The sequence below is a fragment of the Eptesicus fuscus genome, chromosome 11 (assembly GCF_027574615.1).
Source record: "Eptesicus fuscus isolate TK198812 chromosome 11, DD_ASM_mEF_20220401, whole genome shotgun sequence".
NCBI classification, from domain to species: Eukaryota; Metazoa; Chordata; class Mammalia; order Chiroptera; family Vespertilionidae; genus Eptesicus; species Eptesicus fuscus.
In genome coordinates, this window is record NC_072483.1 from 17,851,496 (window position 1) to 17,871,425 (window position 19,930).

A 19,930-nucleotide genomic window follows, 5' to 3' on the forward strand; every position below is an offset into this window, starting at 1 on the left:
ACTTGTTGATAGATATGTATTTGTTGTTCATAATTTTTATCTACCTTTTTCTTCTTCCTCTTCTTAAAGAATACCTTTCAGCATTTCATATAATACTGGTTGGGCAGTGATGAACTCCTTTAGCTTTTTCTTATCTGTGAAGCTCTTTATCTGACCTTCAATTCTGAATGATAGATTTGCTGGGTAGAGTAATCTTGGTTGTAGGTTCTTGCTATTCATCACTTTGAATATTTCTTACAACTCCCGTCTGGCCTGCATAGTTTCTGTTGAGAAATCAGCTGACAATCGTATGGGTGCTCCCTTGTACGTAACTGTTTTTCTCTTACTGCTTTTAATATTCTCTCTTTGTCTTTTGCTCTTGGCATTTTAATTATGATGTGTCTTGGTGTGGTCCTCTTTGGATTCCTTTTTTTGGGGGGTTCTCTGTGCTTCCTGGAGTTGTAAGTCTATTTCTTTCACCAGGTGGGGGAAGTTTTCAGTCATTATTTCTTCAAATAGGTTTTCAGTATCTTGCTCTCTCTCTTCTTCTGGCACCCCCATAATTCGGATGTTGGTACGCTTAAAGTTGTCCCAGAGGCTCCTTACACTATCTTCATATTTTTGGATTCTTTTTTCTTTTTGCTTTTCCAGTTGGGTGTTTTTTGCTTCTTTGTATTTCAAATCTTTGACTTGATTCTTGCGATCCTCTAGTCTGCTGTTGGATCTCTGTATATCATTTTTTATTTCAGTCAGTGTATGCTTAATTTCTAGTTGGTCCTTTTTCATATCCTCGAGGGTCTCACTAAATTTATTGGCCTTTTCTAGAGAATTCTTGAAAAACCTTATAACCATGGTTTTGAGCTCTATATCCAGTCATTTGCTTTTCTTCATTTATTTCATTCATGACCTGTTTCTTTGTCTCTGCATTTTGGCTGCTTCCCTGAGTTATAGAGTGGCTTTGTGTGCTAGGTGTCCTATAGGGCCCAGTGGCTCAGCCTCCCCAGTTACCTGAGGTGGACACTCTTGGTGCACCCCTTTGTGGGCTGTGTGCACAGTCTTGTTGTAGTTAAGCCTGGATTGTTGTTGGTAATCACTGGGAGGAATTGACCTCCAGGCCAATTGGCTGTGAGGATCAACTGTGTCTATGCTGGGAGAACTTCTGTGCTGGAGACACCCTTATGAGACAAGACTTGCTTCAGTGGGCTTTGGTGCTCACTGAGTCTGCCCCCTGAGTGTGTCCCTTATGGGTCTGAGGAATTGTAATCTGGATGGTCCCACTCTGACCACTGGGTACACTGACTCTTGGATCTCTAAGGAAGTGCTAATTTAGCCTCTGCCTGAGGCCACCCAACAGGAGCTACAGAGAGATCTGCAGATTCCTCTTCTTTGTTTGGGTTTTGGAGGTGCCCAGATGAGGCCCAGCTGTGAAGCAATGCAAGCTGCTGCGGGGCCTTGGGCCTTCTTTTGGATGTTCTGAGTCTCACTGACTCAGCTGTAGTCTGTTAGGTAAATTTAGAATTCAAAGGACCAGGGCATTCATATGCAAAAGCCTCTGCACTCAGCTTGGATGAGCGGAGTCTCAGGGCAAAGCAAACAGCAATGGCTTCCCTTCAGCCCAACCCCTGGGTCTCAGTGTCCTGAGGTAATCGCTGCAAGCACCTCTGAGAGAAAGCTGCCCTCAAGTTTTGCCCCCTGCCAGACAGTCCAGTTTCTCCACGTATGAGTCTGGGTCTCCAGAGTCTCGCCTGGAACTGGAGTTCAGACCAGTCGGGAGCTTTTGTCTCCCTCCCGCTTGAAAAAGCCAGCCGTGTACTCAGTTGCCAGCCCTCTCCGCCCACGTGTGCCCCTTCACCTCTGCCTTCCGCAGCTCCTGTGAGTCTCAGTGTGCTTTTCTCTTTCCTTCTAGTTGTAGAATTTCCACTCAGCCAGCCTTCCTGTGGTTCTGGATGATGTCCGTTTTGGCTTTTAGTTGTAGTTTTGAAATTGTTGTGCGAGGCAGCAGTTCAGGTGTTTACCTATGCCGCCATCTTGGTTTCTCCTCTCCTTAGGCATTTCTTGAAAAAGGTTTCAGCTTGCTATGTGCTGAGGTATACCTAGGATATTTAAGGCACCATGCAAAATCAGAGTTGGCAGGTTCAGTCTACTTCTTCATTCCTGCTGCTGCCATTACCACACTGCTGTCCTGTTCTCCTCAGGCTCTTCCTTCCTTGCCTCTCAGATATTGATGTTCTCTAGGATCCTCTCCTAGGCGCACTCTGGTTCCCCTTCAAGGTCTTCCTAAGGAACCCAACGCCTTCTAGGCTTCAACTACTGCTTTTTGCCAACACTTCCCTAATCCTATTATCTGCTGAGACACGATCATATAGCCAGTTATCTACTGAACATTCCAACCCAGATGTGTCAAAGGGACTTCAGATTTACTATTTCTCCTTACCTATCTATAAACTAAAACAAAGCTCAAAGTCATAATTAACTCTCTCTGTTCTCTCTTTTCACGTTCTTGCCATCACCATTTCCACAAATCTGTTACCTTCTTTTCCTTCCCCACTGCTGCTGCTTTTGGTCACTTCTTTTCATGTTTTATTTGCAGTAATCAGGTGTTTTTGCTTATTTCATGTTTCCCCTACACCCAGCTTTTCTCTTCCTCAAGCACATATACAGACAGTTCAAAAATTATTGTCCTGAAACAGAAGTCTCTTCATGTCATTTCTCTGAATAAAACATTTGCATGAATTCTCTATCTAAACTCTAGCAAGTTTGCCTCCTATTTATACTTACATGCTCAATTTACACAGAACTTTGTTTTGAGTAAAAATTTAAGGATGAGCAGGATTTTGGCAAACAGAGAATGGTGGATAGACACTCTAGGCAGAGGGAAGAATAGACACAAAAGTACCTTTGGCATAAAAATGCATAGTGTATTCTGGAAAATTACCTCTTCTCCAAAGACTTCCCCAGTGTTTTAAACAATTCTTTATCATAATACCTTATTTTATTGTAATGATTTATTGACATGTAGTCTATGAGAAACAGAGAAACAAGAAATGATTAAATAAATGACTAATAGTGGCTGCATCTACATGGCTGCTGTGGATAACTTTGAGGTGTCCCTAAGCAGTCAGCCCTTCTGTGGTTTGCCTAGCCAGGTCAGGTTGGTTCTATTTTCAGGGAATTGGAACTACCATGGTTACTGCAGTGCAAACTATGGCCCTTTTAGGGCACAGGATCCTCCCTTACCTTACACTGAAGTGGTGAGTGGCAGGCAGAGTATATGCCTAATACCAGCAGTGCTGCAGTACTGATACACAAAAGAAATAAATCTGATAAGAAATAGATATAATAGTCCATTTATCTCTACGGTACAATTAGCAAGGTGTTTTGACATATATATAATCATCACAGCTCTTTAAAGTCAGCCAAGGTCTTTCTAGCCTCCTTTTTCAGATGGGAAAACATAATAAAAGAACTCAGATTTTCCTGGAGTCATAGGACTTTTCAGGGTACTAAAATTGTGCTTTGTTAATTAATTCCATTCCCATGTCCCAAACTTTTACACTGCATGAAATCGACTTAATAGAAAATACCTTTCTACTGTATGTCAAAGTTTCTGTAGGATATTTTTTCCCAATTTTTCTTTGTATTTATAAAAATGCCTGTTTTAAAATTAATTTTTTATTTGTTAGTGCTTTATTGATTTTTAGAGAGAGGAGAAGGAAGAGGAATAGAGAGATAGAAACATTAATGAGAGAGAAACATCATTGGTCGGCTCCCTCCTGCACACCCCTCACTGGGGATTGAGCCCACAACCTGGGCATGTGCCCTGACCAGGAATGGAACCAGTGACCTCTTGGTTCCTGGGTTGATGCTCAACCATTGAGCCACACCCCAGCCAGACAATTAATTCAGTTTTTTTTTTTAAATGTATTTTATTGATTTTTTACAGAGAGGAAGGGAGAGGGATAGAGAGCTAGAAACATCGATGAGAGAGAAACATCGACCAGCTGCCTCCTGCACACCCCCCACTGGGGATGTGCCCGCAACCAACGCACATGCCCCTGACCGGAATCGAACCTGGGACCCTTCAGTCCGCAGGCCGACGCTCTATCCACTGTGCCAAACCGGTTTCGGCTAATTCAGTTTTTTAATTGAGCACTTTTATATATCATATCTCAATTGTGCTACTCTTCACTAGTTTCTGGAAGAGATAATTGGACTTTCCTGAATAACTATAGACTTGTTGGTTTTAGGACAAGTGAGATATTTAGGTCTACAGAGTCCGTTTTAATGCCATTTTATTTTATTTTTTTAATGCCATTTTAAACAACACTTAGCAAGAAGCACTAGGGTTTCAATCTGTTACATATATTATAGTAAAATTTTGTTCAGATATGTAAAATTTTTTTTTATTTCTTTATTGATTAAGGTATCACATAGTTGTCTCAGATATGTACAATTATTGCCATTATCTTGGTCTTTGAAGATGCTGTTTGCTGATGTAGTATCCTAATTCTGATTTTCAGCTGTGCCACCTCCACCACCTAGTGGAGGAATGGTGATGATGCAGCTTAATGTACCAAACAATCCACAATCTCGGGCCCACTCACCCCCGCAGTGGAAACAAAACAAATATTACTGTGACCACCAGAGAGGACAGAAGTGTGTGGAATTTAGCAATGTAGACAATATTGTTCAGGTAAGATGCTTAATTTTAATACTTTCAATATTTTAGTCATAGAAGATTGACCTAAAAACTTTAATACTGAATTTGAAACCTCAAACAGATTAGTAAAGAAATTTGAATACTTTTTATATCCAGAACATTTTTTCAACATTTAAATATTATTTCCCAACTTTTGCATATTCAAAAAATGTTTTTAATCAGAAGATAAATTAGATCTAAAATTTGATAAAGAAAAAGAATTATGCTGTTATCCTACTTTTTTCATATAAACTGTATTTTAGTGTAACCAGAAAGTTGATGAGGGAATGCTCTTCATCACAGGAGAAATACAATTAATAAATGTAAAAGCAATGGTAGAATTTAAAATCACCATTATGGATTCCTATTAAAATAATAGATGAAGAAAAAAACCATCAGCCTGGCCAGTGTGGCTCAGTTGTTTGAGCATCTTCCCATGCACCACAGGGTCACCAATTAAGTTCATGGTCAAGACACATGCCCAAGTAGTGGGTACTCCCTCTTTCTTTCTCTCTCTCTCTCTCTCTCTCTCTCTCTCTCTCTCTCTCTCTCTCTCTCCTCCCCCCCCTTCATCTCTCTCTAAACTCAATAAAAACATATTTTAAAAAATCATCAGCAAATGCCAGAAACTTTAGGAAAAGGCTTATGGGAAACTTTAAAATGGATAGATGAGGCAGACAACACTTGAAGTAACTGATCAATTATAGCATCACTAAAAGTGGGTCAACCAAACTTACTTGCCTCCTGATGTAGTATAGAGGAAATACACATTATCACATGATGTGCTCTTATTAAAAAAAAAAATCTTGCCCTGACTGGTTTGGCCCAGTGGATAGAGCATCGGCCTGCAGACTGAAGGGTCCCAGGTTCGATTCTGGTCAAGGGCATGTACCTTGGTTGCGGGTACATACCCAGTGGGGAATGTGCAGGAGGCAGTTGATAGATGTTTCTCTCTCATCGATGTTTCCAACTCTCTATCCCTCTCCCTTCCTCTATGTAAAAAATCAATAAAATATATTTTAAAAAATAATAAATAATTAAAAAATAAAAAATAAATCTTGAACCTGAATCTTATCAAGCCTCTAAATCGAGCTAATAATTTACAGAAAATCCAGGAAGAAAAAAAAAAAACTTATATGATATCATGTCCTTATTTTACTAGACAAATTGGCCCCATTTTTTTAACAGATAAGTGGCATTTTGAAATGAAGGATGAGTCTGCTATAGATTAAAAGAGACTCGCGATATAATAATCAGATGCAACATATGGATCTTTCTTGGATACTGATACAGTCAAAAGATGTTATACTCATCTATCTACACCTCTATATATTTGAAAGTTTACCGCATTAAAAGGTTTTGAAAGATATTATTTAAAGATTACACAAAAAATATTTACAATGCACATAACAAAATCATAACAAAATAAAAAGGCAAAGATCATTTATAGGAGGCTAGCTCACAAACTGTAGCCAAAAGCCATTAAACAGATGAAATGAAAATTATTTTTTATCTATATAATTGGGAAAATTTAGAAAGACTACTAATTTGCACTGTCAGCAGAGATATGAAGTGACACACTCACTTGTACATTCTTGGTGGTACTGTAAATTACTACAACTCTTTTTGGAGTACAGTTTAGTGACATTTTTCCAAATTGTGCAAGGTACATAGCCTTTGATCCACAAATTCACTTCTTAAAATTTTGTCCAGTAAAAATTGTGGAATAAGCATACAAAAATATGTGTACACCGATATTTTTTTCTTCCCTGTTGTAACATTGAAAAACTGGAAATAGTCTTGATATTCCGCATTGGCTCCATAAAACCCTGAGAAGACCTTAAAGTTAGCTATCAGGCTGACCTTGGCACTGAAACAGCCTGCAACAATCAATAAACAAAAATAATAACAACAAAAAATCCCAGCAAACCCTGAGATTTCCATTCTTACCACATTATCAGAGTCAAATATCTACTTTTAAACAAACAAAAAAGCCCACAAAACATACAAAAAAAAAACAAGAAATTATGGCTCATTCAAAGGAAAAAAAATAAATCAACAGAAATTGTCCCTGAAAAAGACCTGATGGCAGATCTCCTAGCAAAGGCTTAAAAACAGCTGTCTGAAGGATGCTTGAAGAACTAAAGGGTGATTTGAAGAAAGAAAATGTATGAACAAAATGGAAATATCAATAAAGACAGAAAACCTAAAAAGAAGCCAAAAGTAAATTCTGGAGTTGAAAATGCTATAATTGAAATGAAAAAATTCACTAGAAGAATTCAATGACAGATTTGAGCAGGCAGAAGGAAGAATCAGAGTACTTGAAAATAGTATGGTGGAAAATACCAAGTTAGAGGAACAGACCCGAAAAAAAGAATGAAGAAAAGTAAACAGAGCCTAAGGGACCTGTGTGACATCAAGTGGACCAACATACATATTGTGGGCATCCCAGAAGGAGAAGAGAGAAAGGGTCAGAGAGGATATTTGTGGTAATAATGGCTTAAAACTTCCAAAATTTGATTTAAAAAAAAAAAAACCACATAAATATAATTGTCAAGCAACTCCACAGACTCTATAAGATGAACTCAAAGAGACTTATACTGAGACACATTATAATAAATCTTTTCAAAGACACAGAATATTAAAAGCAAGAGAGAAACTACTCATCACATAAAGGGAGCCTCAAAAAGATTATCAGCAGATTTCTCATCAGAATCTTTGGAGGCTAGCGTCAGCAGGTCAGTATATCCGAAATGCTAAATGAAGGAACTGGCCCTTGCCAGTGTTTCTCGGTTAGAGTGTTAGCCTGCGCACCAAAGGGTCTTGGTTTCAATTACCAGTCAAGGGCACGTACCTGGGTTGCAGGTTCAACCCCCAGCCCCAGTCAGGGCACAAGCAGAAGGCCATTAATTGACGTTTCTCTCTCTCCCTCCCTCCCTTTCTCTCTCTCTGAAAAAATCAATAGAAACAAATATCCTTGATAAGGATTAGCAAAAAGGAAGAAAAACTGCCAATCAAAATCCTTCACCTGGCCCAGCAGTTGAGCTTCTACCTATGAACCAGGATGTCATGGTTTGAGCCCAGTTTGCAGGCTCTATCCCCAGTAGGGGGCATGCAGGAGGCAGCCAATCAGTGATTCTCTCTCCCTTCCTCTCTGAATCAATAAAAATATATATTTTTTTAAAAAGATCCTTCATCTGACAAAACTGTCCTTCAAAAGTAAGTGGAAAATATAGAATTCCACATAAACAAAAGCTGAGCCCTACGCTGCAAGAAATTCTCAAAGGAGTCCTGCAGAGTGAAATGAAGGGACATTAGGCAGTAACACAAAGCCATATGAAGAAACAGAGCTCTCAGTTAAATTCATGGGCAATTATAAAAGCTAACAGTATTATACCAGTGGTTTGTAACTCTACTTTTTGCTTTGTACATGATTTAAGAGACTCGATTTTTTTTTTTAATTATCTAGAAGGTAGTATTTTTGTAACTTTGGTTTGTAACTCCTCATTTTGTTTTCTACATTATTTAAGAGACTAATGCACTTGAAAGAATTATTAGTGTACAGAAGGAAGACAACCAATCAATGTTTCCCTTCCTCCCTCCCTCCCTCCCTCCCTCCCTCCCTCCAAGCATGTCCTCAGATGAGGTTTAAAAAAAAAGTATTATTAGGTAGTTTGGGGGCACATAGTGTATAGAAATGTAATTTTATAACACCAGCAACCAAAAGAGGATTTTTTTGTTTTGTTTTAATATACTTTTATTGATTTCAGAGAGGAAGGGAGAGGGTGGGGGGAGAGAGAGAGAAACATCAATGATGAGAGAGAATAATTGATTGGCTGCCTCCTGCACACCCCCTGCTGGAAATTGAGCCCACAACCTGGGCATGTGCCCTTGACCGGAATCAAACCCGGGACCCTTCAGTCCACAAGCTGTTAAGTGTGATCCCCAAGGTAATCACAAAGAAAAAAATCTATGGAATATATATGAAAAGAAATGAGAAAGGAATTTAAACATTTTACTACAAAAAAAAGTCAAGTAAACGTCACTAGTGCAGAAAATGAGGAACAAAATAAGACACTAGTGCAGAAAATGAGGAACAAAAAAGAACTATAAGGCATTTAGAAAAAGTAGCAAAAATAATATTATATCAAAAGTGTTTGCAAGATACAAAGGACATTATATACTAATAAAGGTTTCAATTCAGCAATAAAATATCACAAATATAAGCATGCATCTAATAGACAATCAAAATTCATGAAGCAAAAATGTACACATTTAAAGGGGAAATAGACAATTCTACAATAATATTTGGAGACTCTAATACTCCACTCTTAATAATGGTTAGAATAACCATACAGAAGATAAGTAAGGAAATAAAGAACAGTAAACCAACTAGATCTAACAAACATATGCAGAACACTACTGGACAGTAGCACCATATACATTCTCTTAGGTGCACATGGGACATTTTCTATGATAGACCATATGTTAAGCCACATGGTAAGTCTCAATATATATTTTTTTAATATTTTATTGATTTCAGAGAGGAAGAGAGAGAGAGAAAGATCAATGCTGATCGGCTGCATCCTGCATGTACCCTGACCGGGAATCAAACCATGACCTCCTGATTCATAGGTCAGTGCTCATCCACTGAGCCATGCTGGCCGGGTTCAATAAATTTTAAAAGGTAGATATCATACAAAGTGTCTTCTCAAGTAGCATCATACTGTAAGTCCTATCCAGAGCGATTAGACAAGAAAAAGAAATAAAAGACATTCAAATTGGAAAGAAGTAAAATGATCTCTGTTCAGAGATATGATCTCCCCACAAGATACATTTATAACTAGAAAGGAAAAAATAATAACTTGACAGTGGAGAAACCTATCAGTCATCACCTTCACCAAGCTATTGAAATAAAAACATCACCAGTACTGTTATGACAGATGGACAGCATGTTCCTTCTCGTATGATGCACTAAGGACACAATATCACTTCTCTGGTATTCCCTCACCAAATGTATATCATGAACTTTTTTTTTTAATTGACTTGAGAGAGGGGGAGGAAAGGAGAAAGAGAACACTAATTTGTTGTTCCACATATTTATGCATTTGTAGGGCAATTCTTGTGTGCCCTGACTAGGGATCTAGCCCCCAACCTTAGCACATTGGGACGATCTAACCAACTGAGCTATCTAGCCAGGGTTATCATGAACATTTTGATAAGAAAACAGCAGGCATCAGTGGATAGAGCCTCAGCCTGTGGACTGAAGGGTCCCAGGTTCGATTCCGGTCAAGGGCGTGTGCCCGAGTTGCGGGCTTGATCCCCAGTGGGGGGTGTGCAGGAGGCAGCCGATCAGTGGTTCTCTCTCATCATTGATGTTTCTATATCTCTCTCCCTCTCCCTTCCTCTCTGAAATCAATTTTTAAAAAATGTTTTAAAAAAACAGCAGGCAAACCAAAATTGAGGAACATTTCACAAAATAACTGATCTTCAGAATGACCTTCAGAAATGTCAGAGTCATGAAAGAGAAATAAGACTGGGGCTCTGTTCCAGATTAAAGAAGATCAAAGAGACATGGCAACTAAATGCAACACTTCACTCAGTTCTAGATTGGATTCTGGACTAGTTCAATTTTTTTTTTTCTATAAGGTGCATTAGTGTGACAATCAGTGGTACTTTTGTGTTTTTAGGAAATAGACAAGTTATTTCAGGATAGGAGGTGTTGTGAGCAATTGATCTCAAATAGCTCAGAAAAAATAAGAGAAAATCCAGTATAATAGAATATTAACATTTGGGAAATCTGAGAATTGTACTATTTTTGCAACTCTTCTTTAGGGATGAATTGTTTTAAAATGAAATGTTAAAACAAACAGTTAATGTGAAAAAAAAGAATGAGGTTGATGTAAATATTCTCTCATCAAGAAGTATCTACAATATTATCATCTAGGTATAAAAGAAAGATTCAAAAATAGGGTGTACAGTCTATTTCCATTTTTGTAAAACATGGATGTATGGATACATATGCATAGAAACAATCTGTTACCGGTGCTTATCTTCAGGAGTTGGAAATTATAAATTTACATAATGTTTTAATTTCTGTAATGACAAGTATATGTTATTGTAGTATCATAAGTACATATTTATAATCAAAAAGAATAAAAATTTTTGTCCAAAGGAAACTTGAAAAAATCCTAACTAAAGTGCTGTTCCATTTTCTTGATGTAATTACAGCACAGCCCTCAACTCAGTAGTCCCATTATTTCACCAGCTCCATCGCCAGCACCAGCTCAGCTACCCACCCTGAAAACTGTTCGTTCTTCTGGACCACCACTTTCCATCATCCCCCCGTTTTCTAGACCTTTTATCCCTGGGCAAGGTAAGTGTGCACGCAACTAGTCACAGCCTCACAGAATTTTAAAATGTCAATCGTAGTATCTGTGCTTTATCTTGGTATTGCTACCTTCCAGTTTTCCACGGGACTACATTTCCACCTTCACCAGGCATATTTGTTTATTACCATACTAGCGTTCCCGTTTCAGGAAAAATCCTGCAATAGGATTTCCTGCTGCACTCTACCCTGCCTCCACTCCTCCCTTGTCGCCCGCCCCGCCTTCTCCTCCAGCCCGCCTGCGTTTCCCTTTGCCCGGGCCCTGACTTCACTCCTCCCCCCTCCCCCCTCCCCCCCCCTCCCCCTCTAGCCCCCTCCCCCTTCCCCCCTCCCCCCGCTTGCTTGCTTCTTCGAAGCTTTACTCCCTTCTGCAGCTCTTGGCTTCTTTTGATGCTGTCTTGATATGCAAATTAGCCATCTTTGTTGGGGTAATTTGCATATCATCCTGATTGGCTGGTGGGCGTGGCTTGGCTGGTGGGCGTGGCTTAGGTTAGCGAAGGTGCGGTCAATTTGCATATTTGTCTCTTCTGACCTTAATATTTCATTACTAATTAATAATTAATTACTAATTTAGTAATTACTTCAATGACAGAATTAAAATGGTTTTAACTTGTTATCCTTAGACCCCATTCCTCCATAAAAAAATGTTCTATATTTGTTTTATATTTCTAATTTCTATATTAGAGTAATATATCTCAAGAGTTTATTCAAAAATTTATTCAACGAACATTTATTGAGAACTTGCTATTCCCCTGATGTACAAAAATGCATAAGATGAAGTCTTCATCCTCATCAATGCTCAGTCTAGTTGGAGAAATAGACACAAAAGCAATGATTATAAAATAATATGGAAATGATTGATTTTATTTTCTGGAATTTATTGTAAGGATAAATGTATACAATCAATGCAAACAATGATTTATGTACAGAAGAGTTTATTCTATAGCAAAACATCTTTTCAAACCAACCTAAATGTCCTTTAGTAAGTATTAGATTATGGTATCCTATATAATAAAGAGAGAATATGCAAATTGACCCTCATGCCCTCATACAAGATGGCCGCCCCCATGTGGTCACAAGCTGGCCGACAGGGGAGGGCAGTTGTGGGCGATCAGGCCAGCAGGGGAGGGCAGTTAGAGGTGACCAGGCCGGCAGGGGAGGGCAGTTAGGGGTGGCCGGGCCGGCAGGGGAGGACAGTTTGGGGGGACCAGGCCTGAGGGTAAGGCAGTTGTGGGCGACCGGGTCGGCAGGGGAGGGCAGTTGGGAGTGACCGGGCCAGCAGGGGAGGGCAGTTGGGAGTGACCGGGCCGGCAGGGGAGGGCAGTTGGGAGTGACAAGGCCGGCAGGGGAGGGCAGTTGGGAGTGACGGGGCCAGCAGGGGAGGGCAGTTGGGGCAATCGGGCCTGCAGGGGAGTGGTTAGGGGGTGATCAGGCTGTCAGGCAGAAGCAGTTAGGGGCAGGCAGACAGGAAGGCAGGCGAGCGGTTGGAAGCCAGCAGTCCCAGATTGTGAGAGGGATCCCAGATTGGAGAGGGTGCAGGCTGGGCTAAGGGACTCCACACACACACACACACACACACACACACACACACACACTGCACAAATTTCATGCACCGGGCCTCTAGTATCCATATATAAGGAATACTATGCAGTTATCTAAAAATCGTATTTTAAATAATCACTTAAAGGGGAAATCATTGAAAAGTGGGTGATTTTAAAAAATAAGTTCTATGGACATTTCAAAAAAGAAGACCTTGAAAAGATGCTCAGCATCATTATTCATTAGGAAAAAGAATATTAAAATTAGTGAAATGCTACTTTGCCCCCATTAGAATGGCTATAATCAAAAAAACTAAAAACACCAAATGTTGGTGAAGATACAGACCAACTAAGATTCTCACATTGGTGTGAGAGTGTAAAATGATAAAACCACTTTGAGTAGAGATTTAATAGTGTCTTACAATGTAGCAGTTGCCCTACTAGGTATTTACCTAAGAGAAATGAAAACATGTTTATGAGGATTTGTACAAGAACATTTATAACAACCTATAATAACCCAAACTGGACAGATCCAAATATCCAACATTGGAGACTAAATAAACAAGTTGTTGCCTATCCTTACAATGGAATCCTGCTCAGTGATGAAAATGAACACAGCAAACTACTGACATGCAACAACATGGAAGAAGCTCAGAGTTACGTTAAGCAAAAAACACACCAGACACAAAAGAAGACATACTATAAGATTTCAATTATATGAACTCCAACTAAAGGTGAACTAAACCAACGTTAGAAATCAGATCATGCCCTAACTGATTTGGCTCAGTGGATAGAGCGTCTGCCTGCGGACTCAAGGGTCCCAGGTTCGATTCTGGTCAAGGGCATGTACCTTGGTTGTGGGCACATCCCCAATGGGGCGTGTGCAGGAGGCAGCTGATCGATGTTTCTCTCTCATCGATGTTTCTAGCTCTCTATCCCTCTCCCTTCCTCTCTGTAAAAAATCAATAAAAATAAAAAATAAAAAATAAAAGAAATCAGATCATGGTATGGATGGGATATGGAGTTGACTGGAAACGAGCCTGAGGGAATGTTTTAGGAAATGGAAATTGTCATTATCTTTTCTGGGGCATGGTTACATGGACTCTTAAAGTTGTTAGAAGTCTTCAAACCTAACACTAAAGATGTGCATTTTGTTTTATGTTAATTATGTCTTCATTTTTTAAAATAATTATAAAATAGCATATACACAAGTGTGAGCACACACATGTAGAACAAAGACTGGAAAGGTACACACCCCAATGTTAAAAATGAGGGAATTACTAAGGTGCTTTTTATTTTCTTCTTTGTAAACAATACTCGATATTTCCAAATTTTCTACAAAGCCAATTACTTTCATCCAGAAAAATAAAGCATGTTATGAATTGAGGCGGTTCTTCCTCCCAAGAGCACACTCACACCTTCCCCTCCCGCTCTTCTTCCCCCGGCACGTAACCCTTACCTTTCACCCAAGCTCCAGGGGCCCTTCTCTGCCTCTGTAACTTGTTTCCTGAGCTCATTTCTTCTACAGCTGACTTCTTCCACTTCTGTGACTTTCTAAAGAAGCTTTCTCTTATTAAAAATAAAAGAAAGAAATAAGCCAGTTGGAGAAAGATAAATATCACATGATCTCACTCATTTGTGGAATATAATGAACAACATAAACTGATGAACAAAAATAGAGCCAGAGACATAGAAGCATCGAACATACTGTCCAACCTATGAGGGAAGGTGGGGGGTGAGGGTGTAAGAGATCAACCAAAGGACTTGTATGCATGCATATGAGCATAACCAATGGATACAGACAGTAGGGGGGTGAGGGCATGTGCTGGGGTTGGGAGTGCTGGGGAGAGGTCACTGGGGGGGGGGGGCGGGGGAAGACGTACGTAATACTTTAAACAATAAAGAAGAAATTGAAATAGCATGTAGGTTGAAACTATATGGCAATATAGTAATATTGAGATGCCTCATCTAGTATGAATGCTCCAAGAGGAGCACAGAGCACGGTCTATAATGATGGATCTTTGGTTACTGCCGACTAAAACCTCTTCTCCGTATTTGAAAATAATACTGCTCCATAGGCCTAAACTTAACTCTGACTTCTTTGCAGCTGTTTTTTATGCATCTTCACAATTTACATGTGCATGTCTGATTTCATTGCCAAGTCTCTATGTCATATCTGCCCTTCAGCTAGTGCTTGGGAAGGAGCAAGTATGTCATGGGTGTGTTCTTCAGGGAGCTGCCCAAGTACCATCAGAAAAGTGCCCCATAGAGGGGTAGGAAGTTCACACCCTGTCTCTCTCTGCTATGAAACTGTCAAGAGAAAGGGGATGTATCATTTCCTGAACAGGCTTTCCAGCACCTGCCTATCACCCTCTTCCAAACATGGAGTGTGCTAAATGTGGGGATTTGTGGTTAAAATAAGAGAATATAGCAAATGAAAGCATTCTTCTCCAGGACAAGGTTTTTGCAGTCATCATTGATTAAGCCCTTTCCATGTGATACTTTAGGCATTCCTGAGTGAACCAAAAAATTGGAGGGTCTCCATCCTGACTAGCCCACACTCATTGATTCAGGAAGAGGATACTTGCTCATGAATAACTTAAAGAACTGTGCCACTCTTTCTAAACAAGTGAAAATTAAAAATACAAACTTTAAAGAAAGCTTACAGTGTAACTACCCCTATTGGTTAAGACTCTAACAATGTTTGTATGCATATAAATAAACTAGAGGCCCGGTGCATGAAATTTGTGCACGGAGGGGGGGTGTCCCTCAGCCCAGCCTGCACCCTCTCCAATCTGGGATCCCTCTCACAATCCAGGACTGCTGGCTCCCAACTGCTCGCCTGCCTGTCTTCCTGATTGCCCCTAACCACTTCTGCCTGCCAGCCTGATCTCCCCCTAACCACTCCGCTGCCAGCCTGATTGATGCCTAACTGCTCCCCTGCCAGCCTGTTTGCCCCCAATTTCGCTCCTCTGCTGGCCTGGTCACCCCTAACTGCCCTCCCCTGCAAGTTGATCACCTCCAACTGCCCTCCCTTGCAGGCCTGTTCCCTCTCAACTGCCCTCCCTTGCAGGCCTGGTGCCTCCCAACTGCCCTCCCCTGCTGGCCATCTTGTGGTGGCCATCTTGTGTCCACATGGGGGCAGCCATATTGTGTGTTGGAGTGATGGTCAATCTGCATATTACTCTTTTATTAGGTAGGATAGAGGCCTGGTGCACAGGTGGGGGCCAGCTGGTTTGCCCTGAAGTGTGTCCCGGATCAGGGTGGGGGGTTCCTTTGGGGCATGGGGCGGCCTGAGCAAGGGACCTGTGGTGGTTTGCAGGCCAGTCATGTCCCCTGGCGACCCAAGCAGAGGCCCTGGTATCTGGAATTTATTTACCTTCTACAATTGAAACTTTGTAGCCTGGAGCGGAGCCAAGCCTCCTGCTTGCTCCGCGGCCAGCAGCCATTTCTTTTGGGGTTTGTGTATATTCTATAATTGAAACTTTGTAGCCTCAAGCGGAGGCTTGGGCCGGCCAGGGTGTGTGGAAAGCTTTGCTTCTTCCATTGCCGGGGGCAACCCTAGCCTCCTGCTCTTTCCAGCTCCATGGCTGCCACCATTTCTGTTTGGATTTGTTTACCTTCTATAATTGAAACTTTGTAGTCTTGAGTGGAGGCTTAGGCTGGCAAGGGCAGGCGGAAAGCTTGGCTTCCTTCGTTGCCTGGGAAACCCAAGCCTGCCTCCCTCCTGCTCTCTGTGGCTGTAGCCATCTTGGTTGGGTTTATTTGCATACTCGCTCTGATTGGCTGGTGGGTGTGGCTTTGTGGGTGTAGTGTAGGTATGGTCAATTTGCATATTACTCTTTTATTAGGTAGGATACATGCATGCAAATATATATAATAGTTAATAGTGAATTTGGGGAACTAGGGAGCTTAATTTTTTTCAGGTTCTTTTCCTTCTGAAATGTAAGTTATATTCATTGTTAATCATTAGAGAAAATGTGGATTTTAGCATCTCAAGTGGTTGGAGGGGGTATTTATAGTCATTTTGGTGGGTTTCATATGGAATGTTAAGGTATAAAGAGAAGTTTCTCTTCATCCTATCCCCTGTCACCGCAGTTCCCACCACTTTCCCTCCTTCATAACCACTTTTATTAGTTTTTAGTCCTTTGAGAAGTTTACCCCAGCTTTTTAAAGGATATTTGGAACTTTTAATTCTTTTAAAACTATGTCAATACCTACTGAACTGAGACAATTTAGAAAACTCCAGGAAGTATTTTATAACTGAGTAGAGAAAAATATAAAAATGTTTCTGTTGACTTTCAGGAGATGCCAGGTATCCATTACTTGGCCAACCACTGCAGTACAACCCTCCTACTGTTCTGCATGGACACTTGCCACCCCAACAGGTGAGAGTGCCGGCCCTCAGACCTTGTAGAGCATCCTACGTCTATGGCTTAGTGCAGGCCTGGGCCTTCCTATTGGCACTGCACAGGGAGAGTTCCCTGCCTCAGCCGTGGATTTCTCAGTGTTGTCACTGCCTCATCGAGAGCAGAGCCAGGGGACAGTGGTGCTGCTTGGCTGGGCAGTATTCCCAGGTGGGCTGGGTGCAGGGCATGCTTGCTCAGGAAAGCCCAGAAAGTGACTGGTCATAGTGGGCCACTGCCACAAAGGCAGAATTCAGGAGGCCTAGGATTGAATTTTTCTGCTGAAATATAAAACCCAGACTGAGTATGGTTAGGTATTAAGTGTTAAACATTACAAACATATTTGTCATCATTATTAACCTTATTTCTCATCTGTTTGTGGGTTTTCAGGGTCAGTCTGGCAACAGGCATGGAAACCGAGGAAGGAAACAAGCTAAGAAAGCTGCATCCACTGACCTTGGCGCAGGAGAAGCAGGTGTGTCCCTGAGGCAGCTGGATGTGCTTCTACAAACTGTTGACCACTTCAACAGTCTTTTAAACTGTACCCCAGCACAGAAATGGGTTTTCCTCTCCCTATAGTCCTGCAGAGGTCATAGGGAATTATGCCGTCTATAATGTAGGGTGCTTGAATATGCTCTTTCAGAGCTATTTCATCTCAAGTTTGAGAGCATAGTAAGGTACAGGTTGGGTTTAGGAGGGGTGAAGGGGCCAACGGGAAACGATGTGTGTGACAAGTACAGGTAGAATGAGCTCTTTGCCTCTCTTCTTTGAGAAAGGAAGTAGCCCTTACATCCATATGGAGATAGTGTGAATGAACAAATAGTCACCTTCTGTGGCGAAGTGCTGTCAAATAGGTACTTTAACTTTCTACTCAGCTTCCTTGGGTGCGTAGGGCAAGTGTTGCTATCTTTGTTTTACACTGGGAACGTGAGGTGCAGGGAGCTGCCCAGCACACACCTCATTGGGAGGAGCCACTGTGCAATGCTGTGCTGTGTATGTGCAGCTGTCAGTGAAGACTGAAATGGGTAGTTGGCACCATTAGCTCTACACTCCTTGCCAGGGGGTACATAGGAATGATTTGAAAGATTATCGTAACAGTTATACTTTTGTGGATTTGAATGGTTTTAGAAAATTCTGTTTATTTTCTATGTCATATTGGGTTTAGAGTACATTTTGCCTCTCTTCAGTAACAAGGTTTGTTAATCCTACACCTTTTCCGTTCTAGTTGTTGGAAAAGTCTTGGAAATTACTGAACTACCAGATGGAATAACTCGCATGGAAGCCGAGAAGCTCTTTGGGGAACTCTTTAAAATTGGCGCCAAGATCCGGTGGCTGCGGGACCCCCAGTCCCAGTCCCAGCTGCGTCGTCACCCGCTCTGCTGTGGCAGCGGGGACAGCACTATCAATTCTGAACGCTCTAAACCCATTGACTTGGCCTCCACGTACACCGTCCTAGCCACATTCCCCTCCATCTCGGCTGCACAGAATGCATTGAAGAAACAAATTAACTCAGTTAACAAATTTAAGCTGAGAACAAGCAAGAAGCACTATGACTTTCACATTTTGGAAAGGGCGAGTTCTCAGTAACAGTCACCTTGGACCCTGGGCCTTTTTGATTCCCCTGTGCTCTCCCATCTTTAATTGGCTTGGTATTCAGAGCTCCTGTTAACATGAGAGAGACTCCTAGGGGGTGTGGTCAGGGCGAAACAGCTTTTGAAGACAGGCCAGTGTTCCAGCAAAGCGGGGAGATCCACACTGCACCCCAGTGACTAGGAATCCACATCGGAGTCACAGCTTTTTCTGAGGAAATGCTGTTCAAATGTCTCCTGACTTTTATAGTTATTTTGTTTTATATTTCTGAATTCTTGTATCAGATCCAAAGCTCTATTGTACAGCAAATTATTCTTCAAAATTATTACAATTAGTTGCAACCTGTATTTCTTTTTTGCAGCCAGCACAGTGTGATCCAACATAGAATTTGGGGGAAAAGAATACAGGAGTGGAATAACCAAGTCAGAACCATTTGCTGTCTTTCTGAGGGGCTGAAGGGTGACTAAGGAGAGCCCACAAGCAGATTACTCTTCCCCTGTATCTCTAAACACAGAAACAATTTCCAGAAAACACAGAATTCCCTCAGTGGGTTCTTTCCTTATTCATTTAGGTAGTATGACCATTAAGTGTGAAGTAAATTATGTTCTTAATGCCTCTCAATCAAACCACTTAGACTCAAAGGGGAATAGGAATCATTCTAGGCTGGAAAATACTTTTTTTTTAAGCCCTTCCAATAACTAAATGCCACTTATTTGCATTCCCCTCCTCGTGGATTTTTTGTCACCTACAGAAATGCATTTGATGAGTGCTGGAAACTTCTTAAGCAGTTTAAAGTTTGTTTTCATTGTTTGCAGCAGATCACTGGACATCAAAGATTCATTGCACTAATTACAAGGAACCTTCTTTTTCAATTCTGTGTAATTTGAAAGGCTGTACAACGTGTGCTGATGCAAGCCTTTTTCAGTTCAAGAGAATAAATGTTTACAAATATAGACCCACTTTGTCTTTTGTAAATTAAAATCACCTTTTTAAATGAGTGCCAGTAATAAAGACCTAACCTGTCCTGCAGATTTTAATTTCAGACTTAAAGATGAAAGACAGTAAACCCCTCATTTTTGCTTTTTTCCTATTCATTTATATTTAATTTATTGGGGTGACATTGATTAATAAAGTTATAGGTTGGTTTCAGGAGTACAATTCTATAATACATCATCTGTATATTGCATTGTGTAGTAAACCCCTCATCTTACAAAACGTTTTACAAAGCATCACTTTCTCTGTGGCAGTGATTCTAGTGGGTACGATTTATGTCACCTCATTCTCTCATAAAGGTAATACCAATACCTTGCTGGTGTTGCTCAGTGTTTGG

At 40.8% G+C, this 19,930-nt stretch overlaps 1 protein-coding gene across 4 annotated transcripts in view; it reads left to right on the forward strand.

Moving 5' to 3' along the window:
* Positions 1–19,555, forward strand: part of R3HDM1 (R3H domain containing 1) — a 196,589-nt gene extending 177,034 nt beyond the window's left edge. For all 4 annotated transcript variants that reach the window (XM_054722824.1, XM_054722821.1, XM_054722822.1 and 1 more), the window contains 5 exons: positions 4,500–4,672; positions 10,910–11,054; positions 16,910–16,992; positions 17,401–17,485; positions 18,236–19,555. In XM_054722824.1, the coding sequence (XP_054578799.1) occupies positions 4,500–4,672; positions 10,910–11,054; positions 16,910–16,992; positions 17,401–17,485; positions 18,236–18,597 (848 nt within the window). In that variant the 3' untranslated portion in view covers positions 18,598–19,555. The remainder of the gene's footprint in view (positions 1–4,499; positions 4,673–10,909; positions 11,055–16,909; positions 16,993–17,400; positions 17,486–18,235) is intronic.
* The last annotated feature ends 375 nt before the right edge of the window (positions 19,556–19,930 follow it).